General features: G+C 40.8%; 1 protein-coding gene across 3 annotated transcripts in view; it reads right to left on the reverse strand.

The window, feature by feature from the left end:
* Window positions 1-1026: 1026 nt before the first annotated feature.
* LOC8040758 (pyrokinin-1 receptor) overlaps window positions 1027-17659 on the reverse strand; it is a 132510-nt gene continuing 115877 nt past the window's right edge. Inside the window, exons 3-4 of one of the 3 annotated variants that reach the window (XM_029983563.4) lie at window positions 10511-10759; window positions 1027-1463 (exon numbers count right to left, since the gene is read on the reverse strand). In XM_029983563.4, coding sequence (XP_029839423.1) covers window positions 1399-1463; window positions 10511-10759 — 314 coding nt within the window. In that variant the 3' untranslated portion in view covers window positions 1027-1398. Of the gene's footprint in view, window positions 10760-17659 lie in introns of all 3 variants that reach the window. The other 2 variants (XM_002401136.5, XM_042289448.1) reach the window with 2 other exon arrangements.

Here is a 17659-nt window from a genome sequence, read left to right on the forward strand (position 1 = left end):
ACGTCACGTGACACTTGACGCTACCGACGACATCACGCACATACGCTTGCACGGCTTAGAAACGAGCGCGGGTTTATATGAGAAGGTTTTGCGTACGGGGCCCGATAACGCAATCGCGTTCCACTCTTAAAGGCGAAGCTTAAGTTCCCTCCAAATTGTACTTCGATGAATGCACGACAGTATACTTCCAAGCAGCGAGAAATGCTCTGAATTTTAGATTGTTGCATTGTTTTCTTATCATGCGTATTGAGTTAAGGCCTATTTTGGAAAGACGAGCAACTAGGATAGTATTTTTTTTAATTCAGCTTCGTGTCGAACAAGCTTTATTTTTAACTTTTGCTTGTGCCACCATTCACACGACAGACTCGCATAATTACCTGTATAATGAAATTTATATATAGGAATGGTAATACTATCCATTCTATAATATAGAGCACGCGCGTGTAGACCCAAAATGTCTTACCTTTGTAGTGCAGTCGCGACGTGCCACTCGCAAGGTTCGTCAAAACCGTTGCTTGGCTGAAGACGCGCTCTTAAGGCCTTTTTTTTTTTTGCAATTTAAAGAGGCACCATTTTCAGATTTAGTTTTGTTTTCGCAAAACACAGCTTCAAACTTGAAAAAATAAATTAGATGAACGTATGTAAAACAATTCTGTTTTTTCTCCATTATGGCAGCAAGGACTTCTCATGCATATGGAGCACTGAAAAAGCTCAGGTTAGCAAAACGGCGGATACTGAGAACGTAAAAAAAAAGAAATCTAACTTTTCCTCGTAGTTTTTCTGCCTAATACATGTAAAAATTAGGCACACTGCTTGCTCGTTTAAATTTACTTGATTTTGCCGTAAAAGTAAGTTATAAAAACAGTATATTTAGGCGAAACATTATAAAAAAAAAACAAGATGACCAAATATCTTAATAGCATCCCTCATTGTGAACACTAGCTGTTCTGCTAAAACTGCGTAATGTACAAAAAAGAGATAGAACTATGCTCAAGCAAAATATTGGAACAATTCTAAAACAGATAATGAATGAAACAAAGTTTTTGGTGCATTTATTTTGAATCTTTTAGTTTGGCAACTTTATGATCAGGCACACTACAGCATGTGGAAAAAACAACGGAAAACCATCTTTCTTTAACGTCACATGTATGAAAATAATTTAGTTGTCCAGGGTGAAACAGTCCCTCGAGGCCTCTCGATGCTGCAAACCACCATGAATGTTCTCGTTGAAAAGCTTCGTCGTTTTCCTTGCACATATTTTCTCCCACACACCTTTGACGATGGCGCATGGAGAGAAGCGAACAATCTCTGTTCTCTCTGATGCGCCTGATCCACAAAAAGTCACTCAGTCACTTCACAAACGCGTTTGTTTTCACGGGTTGAACTGAAGAAACGTTTTTATACTGTAGATGGTGTCGTATGAAGGTGATGATTGGAGACGTAGCAGTCTGCTGAATTCCATTCTGAAAAAAATAGAAAACATTAGAAGGTAAAACGGAGATATAACAAACAGATGTGTTGATAGCATGAGTTTCAACAAAATGCAGTCAGCTCTATCATGCTGGGCAATACTCGTAGAACATTTGGACGTGCCAACAACGTGATGACAATTAAGCTATTCCCACATAGATTTACACAGTTGACAAGAGAAAACATCCATAGACAAGATAAAATATAATATTCTTAACCGGAAGTGAATTTCACGCTTCATTGTTTTGAAATTGGGAGCACAAAGAATTGAGACATTCACAGAAACTAATTATTAAAACTTCAACAGCTTCTCCTTGTCCTCAATCTAATTTCAACTCGCATGTCATGCCTTGATGACGAATTGGTTAGGGGTAACCCGCTTATAAGCAACTGCTGCTGCTTGACTGAAGTGTTCATCACACTCAATTCTGATTCAGCAAGTTATTGAAAGTGAATTGTAACGTGTCAACGACTTCTTGAGCTAAATACCTAGGGGTAAATTCAGATAAATAATTAAAAAGCAAATACTTTCCTTGTAGCGATTCGCACGTATACCCTGTCAGACGAACACGTTAAAGGTTTTCAGAACGAAAACTTTTAAATGACCACTGAACCAGTACAAGCCGATAACACCGAGATCGGTAGTTTATTCGCCGTTCTTTTAAAGAACTTTGTTCTGAGGGCTATTAGAACGTGTTTCTTCTGACCGGGGTTTGCTATTTCTTTTTTTTTTTAAGCAAAGGTTCTTTAGCGCGTAGGTTTTGTGCCCAAGAAGCCAGACACTAGAAAGAGATTCGTACAAATACAGTGGATGGCCACTTCTTGCATAAACGACGTGGTCAAGGGGGCGGGACGTGCACGAAGATTGTTATGGAAAAAAATGTTACCGTAGCACTGAAGAGAGTGAGCAGGGCAGTCCAGAAAGATGGCGGCTTAGAGCATGCAGCCACAAGTGCTGGGAGCAGCCGGTGCAGAGGAAGGTCAGGCACTGAGGAAATGCTGAAGAGTGCTTAGAGTGTGAGTGCTTGAGAAGGAGAAGCGATGCAGAGCGACAGGAAGAGGAAATGTTCGTTTTGTACCAAAGGTATCAAGTGGAAGGCTTTATCATACTTGGTCTCTATCGCAAACTGATCGTTGGTCACTATAATGAGCTACTCGTAAGGTTGATTTCCTTCACAAACTGCTTATAATACCTGCCGAACAAACTAATCATAAGGTTATTGTACATCTGCCTACTACCTTGATGCACACAATATGCAAACTAAAAGTATGCAAGTTCGACCACATTTTTTACCTTAAAAATTGATCGGGATATGTCACTTACTGTTTGCATCCTGAGTCACAATAGAAAGAAAGCAGGGCCTACTGTTAATTGCAGGTTGTTCTCAGATATGGTAAATCCACACCTGTGATCGGTGGGAAGGTTATCCCAATGTATACCTTTCAAACAGAAGCTATAAACTAATTCTCGCAGTGTGTCACGTTACCGTTGTCTATTCAAAACTGGTCAGTGGCAGTGGTATTAAACCGACTTAAACTTTTACGTAAACTCGACAATAACACTATTTTTATGTTATGCAGGTTGTCTGTAGATGCTAGGCGAGTAATGTAGCCATATTTGAACCGAGGTGCATCTATCTTAGTGTATGCCGCTCAACCAAAACTTTAAGATTTAGAAAATGCGAACAAAAATAATGTGGTAGACGTCGTCACGCAAAGACTTAAATATATGGCAGGAGCAATTATGAACCTTTACTGAGACAACCAAAAAAATATGTAAAGAAATGTGCTTATATAAATATAAGACGTCGAATATTCAATTGCATGCGCCAGGTTTTCTTTTAGCACAAAAAAACAACCTTGCTAATACTCTTGTTCAACACGACATTTTGGCCGTTAACTCCAACACTACAAAGCCTTGTAGAAAAGAAAACTATCGAGATGGGTGACGCTTTTTGTGCAGAGGACGTGAGCATAAGGACAAGCGAGTGGAAGCAGGTGCTTTGCAAAATGCAACACTTAAAGACAGGGCAGAAAGACAGAAGGCAGTGAAGAGAGGTTTACAGTGTGAAGTTTATTGGCACGCCAAAGCGACATATGACGAAACATCTGGTGGCAAGCAAGCAAATCTGCAGCGTAAGACAGGAGGACAGAGAGGTGGTAGTAACCTGCAGCCAGGCGCATGTCTGCCTTTCTTTTCAAATAGTTGCACCACAAACACCAGTAAGATTAAGGCCATGTTTATGCGTCCAAGTCTCTTGATTTTATTTTAAAATGTAAAATGTTTACATATAATTTATTTGAGAGTGCCTTTTTCAGTGTAGTATTTTAGCCCTCTTCAGTCAAATGACCGCTTAATAAGTCTTGCTGACACTTTATACATGTGCGACAGCCTTTTTAAATAAATGAACCTTGGCCGCTTTTATTTTGTCAGCAAGATGTTTTTGAGCACAATGCGTTATAATGAAAGCGTCCAAGAAGGACAAAAAAATGTAGCTAACAATTTTTTATTTTTATACTTCAGAATTAAGACTACTAATCTTAATTATACTTTTTGCACCACTATGAAGCGTGCTCGAAAGCGCAAAAAAAAAAACACGGACACGAGGGAGAAGACACACAGACTGGTGCCACTTACAACTATATTTGAAGGGTGCAAAAAAGAGAAACATACAAATCTCGTCACCTTCGTCTCGTCCACCTATGCGCTTGGCCGGGGGATACATGCTTTATCATACATTCACACACAAAAAAAACTTCTAAAAAAAAACTTTTAGAGTTTCCACTCTAGTGAAGAAGGAAGACTAGCGAAGTTGTACTATGGCGGGAATGAAGTAATGGCCAGCCGGAAGTCGGCAAGCCAGATTGGAAAGGCTGGACAACTACCGCCATCTATGAGCTGCGGTGGCATCCAGACAATGGGCAAACCGGTTGTCTGGTTGCCGCCGTTTCTTATAGACGACGGTAGCTGTCGAGAGTTTCGTGTCATCTGTTCTTTGCTGACGGACACGATACAGGGGAAACTAGCCCTTAATAGCTCCGCTGTGAAATGTTATCTCCGTATCATACAGTGCAATAGGTATTTCACTTATGCGTTCTAAAAAATATGAAACACATATTGCACTGTATAACGGGGAGATAAGAGTTCTTGTGAAGTTTTAGTGAGTGGATAAGAAATCATGTAATCGCTGTAATCGCAAGCGTGGATGTGATAAAGGTGACGAGATATGTTTTTTTTTCTGCACTCTTCAAATGTAGTTCTGAGCGGCACCTTTGTGTGTGTATACTTCCTTGCGTCCGTGGTCTTTTACGTCTCGCACCATGCTTATAACGTTCACCAACTAGCCCAACCACAAATGCTTCTGCTGTTTACCACAGCCCACAGTGGTGAAAATCACGTCTTTGTTTTGCATCAAGGAAAAGTAAGACTGTGTTCAGAGTTTTTTTTTTGCATTACTGTTTGCAGTGACTAGGTGCGGCTGAATACGCCATAGCTCAAGATACTTTGTGCAAAGTAGGGGTGAATGAAGGCAAAACGTCAGTAAACATATTGTTTCAATATCCAGTGGCAATCAAATCGGACCTCTTTTAATTTGGCACCTTAGATTCAACTTTTCGCAATTATGGTTAGGCCAAAACCTTGGTTTTTATGGCAGTCATACACCTAGGGAAGGTCGAAGGTATAAAAAAATAGTCATGAGATACAGAGGTACAATATGATGTGGTAGATGACATGCAGTGGGACATGCTTTGCGTACGACATCAAAATCCTATGCATTTCTTTTTTTCACAAAATATACACACACAGTGAGCCACAAAATATTTTCTACAGCGTAAGTGCATCTCCCAATTGAAAATTAAAAAAAAAATGGCAGCATGTGTATGACAACTGCCTAGCTTTTGATCGACAAGTGTACAGGTTTCTACACGCTGTCTACGGACAATTCGTACCTCTAGTTGGATGAATGACGCATACATCCTCTCGAGTTGGGATCTTGTCGCAAGCATTGCTAGAGCGGTAAATATCTCAGAAATAAGCTACGTTTTCACATTATGCATCTAGAACATGAAAATGCTTGATAGATCTTAAACTGCTATATATGTGAGAGCGGAAGAATCACAAGTGTTACCTGTAATGTCCCTGACATCTTCAGAAACGCAATACTTTGCTTATGACGTTCCCCTTCCTTGCTTTCTGATTGGTCCTTCGGCAATCTTATCGGCTAATGCCGCAATCTGATTGGCCAAGGAGCGATAATAAAATGCTCGTGGCCCGCCGCACACCCTGCGTTTCTTAGGCTGTCAGTGACTTAGGCGGAGCGCAAGTTCATCTGCTTCTTGCGCAGGGGTTACGGTGACGTCAGAACGCCAACTTCTGATTGGCCCCTATAGGCTCCTTGCACATGACGTCATTTCCGATGCCCTCCAGAGAAAAGGGAAAGAAGGAGCTCCTCTTTTTTCAGGATCTTCCTTTGTGCCTCCCGGATAAGCACAGACGTCGCTGTTCTCCTCCCAGAAGATTATAGGAGATTAACCTGTCGCTCAAAATTCTTACAAAAGCAGCTTCCTTCTCCTCCTTTTACTTGGTGGGGAAAAGTATGCGATGTGACGTCAGTGCAAGGAGCCTATAAGTAGGATAGTGGGTAAACCTCAAGACAGCTAGCATTCAGGTCTGCTCACTATCCCTTCATCGCAGCCAATTAGAGCTCGTCGTTCTGACGTCCGCGCAACCCCTGCGCAACAAGCAGACGAACTTGCGTTGCGCATAGTCGTCGACCGATCTAGCCGTTGCACACATTTCTCAACCGTGCAGCCAAGATAACTGGAAAGCACTATATTATCTCCTTTTATAGTATAATATTGCGTGAGTAATATAGATACCTGACAATTAAATCTAGAGCACAGCTGCTACATTTGTTACCATGTCTACAAGTGTGTCGAAACTAGGCCTAACTTGACATAATTGATTGCTTCTGTAGAAGTGGTTTATGACGCCATTAAAAAAACACCTGGCAGTGGTGACGGCAACATATCTTCATAATTCCATATTGCCGCTGAGAACGGGAACAAGCCGAACGCCTATGAATAGGGTTTCGTGTTTTCAGATAAATTTGATATAAACTCCGAAAAATACTCTCCGGTAACATCTTCGACAATTCGAATTTACCCCAAAAACTAAGACTTTCGAGGTCACGATGAAAAAATAAAGAGCTATTTTACGAATAAGATTTGTTAGAGCAAGGGACTAGTAGTCCTAAAAAAAGGCCTATACAGTTTTTGTTTTACCTTGGATTATTGACAAAAGGGGAATTTCCCGTTTATCTTGTCAAGGCCCGTTCAGTACAGTCGCCAATTCACCTCTGCAGCACGACAAAATTATTGTTCCGCTTTACAGTTTGGACCATACTATTTTTCCTTCTTAGAGGAAAGAGGAGTTGTGTTTTTAGAAGAGTGGAAAAATTGTGAACCTGTAGATTGAATATAAACGGGGAGGGCAGCTGAAGGTTTTATGCGTCCAGGAGTTTTGAAATTTAGAGGTACCAACGTTTACCGAAGTAACACTTGTCTTCAACATTGGTCGTGGTACAGTAAGTGCTGCCCATTGCAGGGCGCCAACGCCAAATGCAGCTGCAAAAATACTCTTCGTTACCGGTGTTGTTTTTTTTTATTTTTTTTTAAAGAACTTAGTGTACGTTTTTGTTCTGAGATTATTTATTCTTATATTGAAAAAGTAAGAATACAGTAAAATTAAACTCCGAATTTTGGAGGATTGGAACTCTAACAAAAATAAACTTCGGTGAACCCCAAATTTTGAGTGAAAAGTAAACTAAAGAAAACACACTCCGAAATTCACAAGAAATAACTTCCGAAAACATGGAATCCTTTCCATAAGATTAGGTTTGAAAACCTTGGCTTTGACAACCTTAGTAAGAGACATGAGTAAAAATGTGCAAATCTATTAAGCTCCAAGTTGTTTGAACACGCTCGTTTATTTTTTATAACATGGCTATCGTTTGAGAAAAATTGGCAGGAGAAGGCTGTTTGGTTCGAGGTGTCACCAGCAGCACATTCAACTTGCCTTTGTCCTTGTATTGCACATCGAGAGCCAATTCAAAGGACTAACGCTCTCACTCGAGAACCAAAAGTTTCCGGTTCAACCAGCACGTTACTCAGTGCAAATTCAAAGCATGAAGCTGGCTCAAGCTAACAGAGATACGAGGCATGAAAAATCAGCCGATGGCTGCAAACACCTCGTTATGGTTGTTAGTCGTTGACACTCAATGCCATAAACAATCCTCAATTACTGCCGCCTCGTCTAAAATACTAACAGAACGACTGAGCACGTTGAACCGGACCAGGATGTTTAACACATTTACCACTTCATAAAGAGTTAAACCTTAAAACTCCCACTGATTTTCAGAAATCAAAGATTGGCACTCTATATTATTACGATTTCACATACGTTTAAACCAATTAGAATATTAGAATATATAAAGCGGTGTTTGAAAAATAATAAAAAATATCGTCATGCATATGCATGACGAAATTGGAACGAGTATATACTTTTCGAATTTACCTAGTCATTGATTAGACATATTTGCCTAGTAAAAAAACAACAACATGAGATCCTGAGTCGCCCTATTTAAACTGGGAAAATCTTCAATTTATTTTTAATTCAGACACCGCTATATAAGGAGTGATAGATAAATTCGCGAATGTCTATTACTATGGTATTTTTGAATAAGTTCCATTCTTACTCTGGACTACTCTTTTTATCCTTAAAAAAACCCACCAGAATAAAAAGATATATACTCACGCTCACAGAAAAAAAGTTACTTAAAAAGTTACTTAAAAAGTCGCATACATTCAGCAAAAAACAATATTCTACGGAGAATTTCACAGAAAAATGGTGCAATCGTTCTTGGACACTTCTTTTGAAAACCTGCTTAGTTCCAAATATTGTGGGTGGAATACAGTTATCAGATTGCATTTCTGCATTTCATCAACAAAAAGGAAGTGGGTATAATCATATGTCATCCCAAGTACCACATCCATTACTCACATCGGTGTAATCAATTAATCATCTATACAAAACTTAGAGGGTTAATATTTAGAACCACCACAATCTCATGATTTTGTACCACGGTTTAGATAAACTAGACTAATAAATTATACACGACACCAAACATTGGTGATGTCCTCTTGCAAGCATACAAGCCCGCAACTTAGACTTCAAAAACAGCACATTTAACAACACACTACGCTGACACAACTTACTTGTCACATTGCCACCAATGAACAGTGAGCCTAAGTCTAACATCCAACACGACACTTAAACGCAGACAGTAATTGAAATCAACAACACAATATTGCAACCATTTCGACGTTCATATATGTTTTACAAGAAGCATGATAACTGGGAAAACAGAAAGATCTGGATAGAGCACGAGGCCAACTAGTCTATTCAAAATGTTATATACAACCAAAAACTGGACAGAACGAACCACGGACACCAGGACGGCTATACACCATAACGTCAGGCTTGTTGGACAAAAGCATGAGCAAAGAAGAAAAAGAGAATGCCGATTCTTCAGCATGGTCGGTATAACCCATCTAGCTCAACGTATATTGGAAACTTTATGACTACAGTTATACCGCAAGTAAGCAGAAGCTTAACGCTATAACAGCACAACAACTGCATGATGCACATAAGGTGCACCTGCAGTCCTTCTTAATATTGTGTGTGTGTGTTTTTTGTGCGCAACAACTCAATGGTTTCTATAGTAACTGGAAATTCATAAAATTTGATGGTCATGACCTTATGTTATCAAACATAAAGATGTAAAATATGTTCATGTCAAAGGTTTGGAGTTTTTCATGAAACGTAAGCCAGGCAATAAAAAGTCGCGAAATGACCTTACTGTTTCATCAAAATAGTGCGTTTAAAGAGTTACAGAAAGGCACAAGTACATTGTAAGGGTTTTTATCTGTTAAATTGTCGTGCTAGAAAGAAAAACTTTACTGTGCTATAAATTGAAATTTTAACGTAGCATTAAAAGGCTATCTGTACCAATACCAAATAATAAGGAATCCACTAGGTTCACTTAGTTTAATTGAAAAACGTCGGTGAGTCTGCTCAACCTATGTCTTAAGAAGCCGGCAGACAGTACAGCTTATGTACTGCATCTCATCTGTTCTGAAACCTCACAGCCCACCGACTGTAGTGACCACATCTAAAACTGAATGACAACATAGACGCCGTCTTAAAGTTTTCCAAACACATTTACAACTAAATCTCCATCAGTGTTTCAGTGGGTACTCGGCCTGAAACATTCCAAAGGGCAACCGCTTCAGCGAAGAATGCCCAGGACTAGCAGCAACGAGCCACAAAAAGTGTCCGAGGTACCCATCGGCCTCAATGACCTTGATTTCGGCGTGAGCCTAGCAACCTGCATTGGCTTGATCCGGCCTAGCAAGAACCATTAGAACCTACTGGACTAGATCACTGATAGGTGTCTGAATGTGCTCCATCAATTCGGACCAAAACGCCAAAGCTGAACGAGACCCTCTGATCACTGTTGAACAGAAGATATCCAGAGGACATCAATGGCCTCCACCATCTTGGACCCGAAGGTCAATCAGCAACGTGGTGTAACCACCCGCATGGACGTACGGACCTCCAAAGGTCACCTAGCAACGCAGCTCAAACCGGAAGATCTTAAGCGGACACAGAGTCAGCCACAACTACCCAGCTCGACCATCCGATCGGAGAGGTGCTCGGCCTCATCGAACGCGTCTCCAGCCACCATCCGCAGACTGCTGTTGGAAATGGTGCTCGCCTTGCGACTACTCGCGGGCTCGCTGCACTCGTCGATGCAGATGACGACGTTCTTGGCCCGCTGAGCCAGGATCGCTTCGACCGTGTACGGTGGCGGCAGCAGCCCGTCCGTGAGCAAGGTGAAGTCGGACGACTCGAAGGCAACGGACGACCGGAACGTGGACCGGAAGCCGGACGGGAACGTGACCGAAGCCGACTTACCGTGCCGGGCGGCGCGACGGCCGCAGCACCGCATCAAGGTGTCTCGGAAGGCCTGGCGGAACTTGAGCGACATGATGCTGTAGAGGATAGGGTTGATGGTGGCGCTCACGTAGTAGGTTACGCCCGATATATACGTGAGCAGGCTGAAGGCGAGCTCGTGCGCGGGCGTCGGATCCTTGATGTAGACGGCCATGAGCCGCTGGGCGTGGAACGGGGCCCAGCAGATGAAGAAGGCCACCACCACGGCAACTGTTACGGTACAAACAAAAACGGCGTTTTAAGGCAAGGAACTTCGGTTAGGAACTGGTGTTTTATGGATTGAATAAGTCGTCTGCGATTAGGTGTTACATCGGATGTGATTGCAGTCAGGGAGATTATTGTGAATTCAGTCGGAAAAAAAAGGGTACAACCTCGTCTAAGAACTGTAGAGCAGTACTATAGTAGTTTCCAGATCAAGGACCGTGGTAAAAGTAGTCCGGCTTCCCTTTTTATGTAGAGAATTAAGATGTATGTAGGTGAATTGTAATTAGATATATGTTATCTTATGAAGACCTACACGGTCCAAACGCCGAAAGCATTGTATTTTCCTCCGACCACCAAATCTCGTAAGAACTATTTCGCGCCTCGTGTGAACAATGCGCAAAATTTGATTATTTCTTGAGGTGAAAACGGATATAGTTACCACAACAACGAATATCGATACAAGGGTGTTATACTTAAGTTAACATTACACCCGAGCTCAGCTGGTGCTGCGTTCTGGCGGAGCCAATCAAGCTCCGCCAAAACTGCACCGTCATGGCGCTTGTCGTCGTTGTCCGCTTGAGATATCACCTACAAAATCAATCACGTAGAGTGAATGCGCAGTGATGCCGCACTTCTTTGAGCGTAATTGATTTAGCCGTTGATAGCAAACGCACAAAAACGACGAGCACCGTGACGGTGCTGTTTTGGAGCTGCTTGGTCTGTTCCGTCGGTTCGTAGTGTCACTGCGTTCAAACTTTGTGTAACTTTGTGTAACTTTCTGGTTATAGTAACTCAATTTTTACTTCCACGATGTAGACTGGATGTCATATTGGAGGATACTACACTAAAATTATTTTTGAACATGAAAAATAAAATTGTGTTTTTATTGATATGATGATTTAGGCTTGATCCCCGAGTTCTATATACTTTATATACCTTAGTAGAGTGTACTTAACAAGTAAAAAATATTGGTCACCAAGAAATACTAGGATGACCTTTCAGTGCAACAGTTGCATTGTCCGGAAGGTAAGATATGAGGCGAATGTCCTCATGGAAGACTTTTAATGCGTGGCAATTTTTTTTTGTCGTACATGGTATTCAAGTTGGTCTTATTTAGTCACCCGTATCTTTTGATATCACACTGCGTAAATCGTGCCCGAACGAGCCAGTACGTTTTAGTATTGGTGTGAATCAGAGACGCCGGGACGAAATACGGAATTTACCGTACGAGTCATTACTCAAACTTTTTACACTATCGGCAAAATTGGATATGAGCCCGTAGTTTATCTCTTACCGGAACGTAATGAGATGCCAAGAGTTCAGAGTTTTAAAAAAAATTATGCTCTTAAATGCCATGCCAGTTGAGACTGTTGCGCGTGAAACTTAGTGGCATCATGAAGCAAAAAAGCTACCTGCATTCCGCGTGACATAAAAAAGGTACAAAACACAAACAAAATGTTAATTGCTCCTATCTTCTAAGTGCTGAAAATGCAATTGTACAAGATGATACAACAGCATTATGTTTCAAGGTTCTGCGTCAAATATATTTCAAGTGTTCTATTTACCAAATGCTTAGCACTCTTCAGACCTAAAAATAAGAGGGAAAAAAAAGCTTAAAGAATTTGGATTTAAAACTTTAGAAAATGACGACACTGTTTTACTTCGAGGTGCTTCTGCGCACAAGATGTGGGGTGGAATACACAACTTCCTCTATCTTTACCTTTAAGGAACTCAATATTTGTTTCCATAGAAGCTTGAAACTTGCAATGGTGAGCATACAACAACAGACAAATATAGCCTTTATAGAATAATAGCGTTCTGATGTAAATTTCGATTGAAGTCCTATTTTGCAGGGCAGAAAACCACCGATCACCACGTCCTGCTAGGAGCGTGTTTTTTTTCCGTCTGGTTGTAAATGTATACTTTTTCTACAGTAATATTTTCGGGGTAAAAAAAAACAGTACGGTAAAAGTGCTTTGGACGGGAAGAGAACCTTTGCCAAGGGTAATATATTGACGAGGTTTTTTTGACATGTGTTACGAAGTAAAGGGCGTGAAGGTAAACAAAAACATTGCGATTCTCTGGCCCACAATTTATTTTAACGCTTTTCGACGAAGATGTTCAGTGTCAACAGAGAAGGCTTTTTTATGTTTATATAATACGTGTTTTGTCATCTGTGAAAGCTTCCTCGACGGAAAAGAAAAAAACGTTTGAGCTTTCTTTTTTTTGTTCGGATTTTGATGTCAATATGTCGCCACAGTTCTAAAAGCATTTCCTAATGTTTCTTGGCCATCCTTATAAGATGAATGTTTGTCAAGGGCGAGGGGCAATATCGGACTTTTGGCACTTCACATTTGGGACGTATATTTGTTATCTTATGTCACGGTACGTCGAGAGAAACAGATTGTCTTGATTTTTTCAGACTTCTGGCTGAGGGGCTATTGATAGACGGAGTAAGCTTGAATAAAAAATCAACTAAAAAAATAAACTTCGACTGTGTCAACTAAGATAGCTGACGTCTTTGGACTGAAACACGGAAAATGATGAATACGACTACAACTATCATATTACAAGATTTACATTGATCACTTAAAAAAGTATATACACATGTTCGTCACAAAACAAAAATGTTTGCAAATGTTCTGGTTAGATATTGATTGTTTGTTGCTTTAACAAAAAATATTATTTGTTATTTTAACGTTTAGCGCATGCTAAGGAATGACTGTGGTTAGTTTCACCGCCATTTTAGATCGAAATATCGTTCTAGTTTCATTTCTTTCATGTATACAAGGCTGCAATAGGCGAGGATTCCTTAACCGAAGAATTCCCGATGTTATTGGATCAGTTGGGAAGCAATAAAGCGTTTAGTAGCCGCAGAGCAATAAAGTGAGGAAAGTTTGTTCGTGCAAAACTACTTCGTCCTCACTAAAAAAAGAAAAAAAGAAGATAATTTACATCTAAAGAACTAAACTAGAGGTTGTGTCACTCGTTAAACGAGCAGCCGTAAAATAGTGTAAAGTAGAATTCGAAACCACTATGGCAAACGGGGACGCTCGTTAAGAATAGTCAATAGACGTCAAATTTCTAGACTTGGAAGAGGAAGTGTAGGCAACGGTAGGTTTTATGTAACTTAAACATGGACGCCCACCAAAAAAATTACTGCATAGGCATGTCGTGATATGCACATGACTTCCTCGTGTTATGACTTCGAAGTGCTATAAGCTATTTCCACTATTCCCACTCTAGGTACATAGCTCTTCTACAGTGTAGGAATAATAGTTTCTCGGGAACGTTCACCGAAGGTACGCAGCAATAATAGGAAAACAAATTATGTCAGTGCAACGCCATCTGTGAGGAGTAAAGTGACCAGCAACAAGACTGGATTCTTAACACGCTTGAGACGATGCTAAGTACACCCCTCGACACTGTTAGGGCAAGCAGGCCCTCGTCTGATTTTGCTGCTCTTCTCTCATTATTGAAGGACTCTCATCAGACACTTCTACAGCGGTGGGAAGCGCTCCGTTGGTGTAGAAACCTAAGTGGTAAATTTTTATGGCCGCCAGTACCTATTCGAAGCAAGAAGCAAAAAAGTGCCGAAGTCGTGTTGTCGCTACCAGTGCCACGCGGTCTATAGCTCAAATATCTGACTTGATATAGCTGTTCCCACAAGGATTTACTCAAGCTCACGTGTTTCCAAACGCGCCCCTTTAGAAAATCAATATTCCTAAGGTATAACCGAATTCAAATAAATAAGTGAACACGTCATTTACGCTGCCAGGTTATGTTTCATCTGTCGCTAATACAGAAAAGGCAAAACGTTACTTTTTAAGTCGTTCATAATTTTTAGCACACTCGGAGTAAGAAACTCTGTCAACCCTTCGTAATGAGAAAGTCTATGAAAACTACGCCGTACTTTCGCGTGTTTAACATGTCCCCGAGTGTTAGCAGACAGCCAGTAATAAAAGTGTTTGTACCGCTGAAGAGAATCGGGACATGTTTATTTTAGTGCGGTCTAAGATAGACCAACGTTCCGGTGACAAGGAGTAAGGGGAAGCATTTATTTGTTTGCTTTCATTATTTCAGTGTTAACGATCAATTCACCTCGTTTTTCTAAACTAAATAAACAAAGATCTTTGGCCTTCCCAGCTTGCACAAACTGTTTGATGAAAGACGTAAGCGGAGAAAAGCCACTTCTATGAGTGGCCTTCGGGAAAAAAACAACAACATAATTACAAGATTTTTCGTTAGTCACGAAAATATATTTGCAACTATGAGGATTTGTGAAAAAAGAACTAGCGAAAGTTTTAACAACCTACGCAAACGGTGTGATTACTGACGTAAGTGGCTGAAAGCCACCTCTGCGATTGGCCTTGAGATAGGAGCAAAATAACGAGATTTTCGGCTATAGTCTCAGAAAGAGTCCTGTTTATCAGGATTTGTTTAAATGAACTGGCGATAGTTAAAAATTTGGTTGCTAAGGTCTGTATTTTTTCTGGCAATAGTGACAAGCTTTGCTATTGGCCAACCTTTGTGCCACCAAGTTTAAACTACGTATATATGCTGAAACCCAGATGTAGAGGTCTAAACAAACTATTCTATCAACAAAAGCACCCCTCCCAAACATGATGATTATGATAATAATAATAATAATAAGGCGAAAAACAACTACAACCAGAAAAAAGTGAATCAAGTATGATTTTACATCTGCTTTCGACCAAGGAAAGTTTAATAGGAATGAATGGAACATCTTTCGCCCTCGTTCTAAATCCATATCTCACGCTCAGACACAAAAGAATTACGAAAAAAGTTCGGCCAAATCGAATAAAGAATGAGGTACTATCAACACGAGCTTGGCGACCACATGGAAAATATGACTATAAAGAGGGAAACGAAATACGTAGCAAACACCGAAGGAAGACACAACTACGCCGCGAGTAGCTGAAAGACACAAGACTGCGAAGAACCGCCGAGGTCCAAAAGCTAGACCTCAGACAATACATACACAAGACCAACAAGCGGAAAAGATTAATGAAACCAGACGAAAAGAAAAAAAAAAAGAAACAGACGGCGGCAGTGAAATGCGTGCCACGTCTGATGGGGACTTCTTCCGGGAGGAGAAATAAATGAACGCGGGAATTCGGACTTTAGGAAAAGAGAAAAATGATTTTGCTTCCCTGGGGCCTGTATGAATTCCCGCCTCCTTCGAGTGCACAATGATGAACCGCGGAACTGATCGCGGAACTGCGCGATCAACTCGAGGTATTTCGAAAGGAATGGTCTTTCCTTGAACAAAGGGTGTGCCAACAGAGACTGGGACTCACATTTCACAAAAATATAATAAAACAAAAAAAAACAACAAAGCAGTGTACACAAAAAAGCTGGGAGATCGGCAAGCTTTCCGTGAGGTATAGCTATATTCCGTAAACGACTTACATTTCGCAAGCTCAATATTTCGCGATTTAGGTTAAAGCTGAAACTTTGGAATATATTTCGAGTTCTAATTTTCGCAACGCGGGGGGATCTTAATATAAATTCCGATGTGCTTCCATTTTACCAAAATTGTTCGCGGGACCTATTTTTCGCGAATTGTGGGCAATTCACGAAATTCGCGAAAATTACACCCTCGCGAAAATTAAATTACAATGAGGAGGGCCCTAAAGTACATCAAGTATTGCCAGGGTTAATGTATGCAGACGAGATTGTGCTCGTATCAGAACGTCGTGAGGCAGTACAGAAACTAATTGGGATTCGCAGCAGGGAAAGGGACGGTTTAGGCCTAAACTTCAGTAGGAACAAGTCGGGTATAATAATTTTCAACGACGAGAAGGGGGAACTCTTGGAGATACAGGACACATTGATAGAACACGCATAAAAGTACAAATATCCGGGAGTATGGTTAACTGAGGGAAGAACGTATCTAAAAGAATATGAAGATATTGTAATAAAGAAGGGGAAACGCGATTCAGCCATTATAAAACACTGAGCACTTTGAAACTATATTAGATCGGAAGTCACTAGGGTAGTATGGAAAGGAGTCATGGTGTCAGGACTGTCATTTGGGAATGCGGTATTGTGTATGAGGTCAGAAATCCAGGCAGGTTTAGAGATGCCGCAAAGAAGTGTGGGTAGGTTGGCATGGGGGCACATGGGAATACACCAAATGAGGGAGCACAGGGGGATATGGGTTGGGCATCTTTCGATAGTATTTCGAAAGTAGAGAAGCGGTCAGTAAAGTAAACTTTGAACAAAGATTAGGTGAAATCGAGGATACACGGTGGAGTCTGGGAAAGTGTACAATTGTCTATATGTGAAAAAGTCTAAAAGTCTAAAGTGGACAAACCGAAGCCGCAAGCTAAGATCTAAGTACATTTGACGAAATATAACCGATCAGAGCATATCAGTAGAAAAGGGAATAAAGGAAACTCAGAGGAAACTGTGAAAAGAAAGAATGCAGGGGAAATCAAATCATCAATATACAAGCCGCAAAAACAAGAAATAGATAAGGAACAGTAGTATGATAATTCATTGGGGAGCTCATCGCTGTTTGAACCTGGAACGGGGGTGCGAAGAATGAAAACTTACAAAGACGAATTTCAGTAAATAGAGACTCTATGAGACGGTATGCAACCGCGCAAGGGAAACTATAGAACATGTGATTTTAAGGTGCACGGGGCTTCGAACCACCCTCTATGGTCGAAGGACCACGGATTTGGAGGGGGTACTGGTGTTTACAGACATGGATGGACGAATCAATAGGGAAAGAATTGCGGTAAGAAGAGATTGGAAGATTGGTGGAAAAGACCTAGAGAGGGGTTAAAATTCAGATAAACATAAGCAATGCGAAGGCTTCAGAAGGGGGTAGGGCTGTGTTGGAACAAAACTTATACACATTTTAAAATTGAAGGG

The sequence above is a fragment of the Ixodes scapularis genome, unplaced genomic scaffold (assembly GCF_016920785.2).
Source record: "Ixodes scapularis isolate PalLabHiFi unplaced genomic scaffold, ASM1692078v2 PGA_scaffold12__126_contigs__length_90152505, whole genome shotgun sequence".
Classification (NCBI taxonomy): domain Eukaryota; kingdom Metazoa; phylum Arthropoda; class Arachnida; order Ixodida; family Ixodidae; genus Ixodes; species Ixodes scapularis.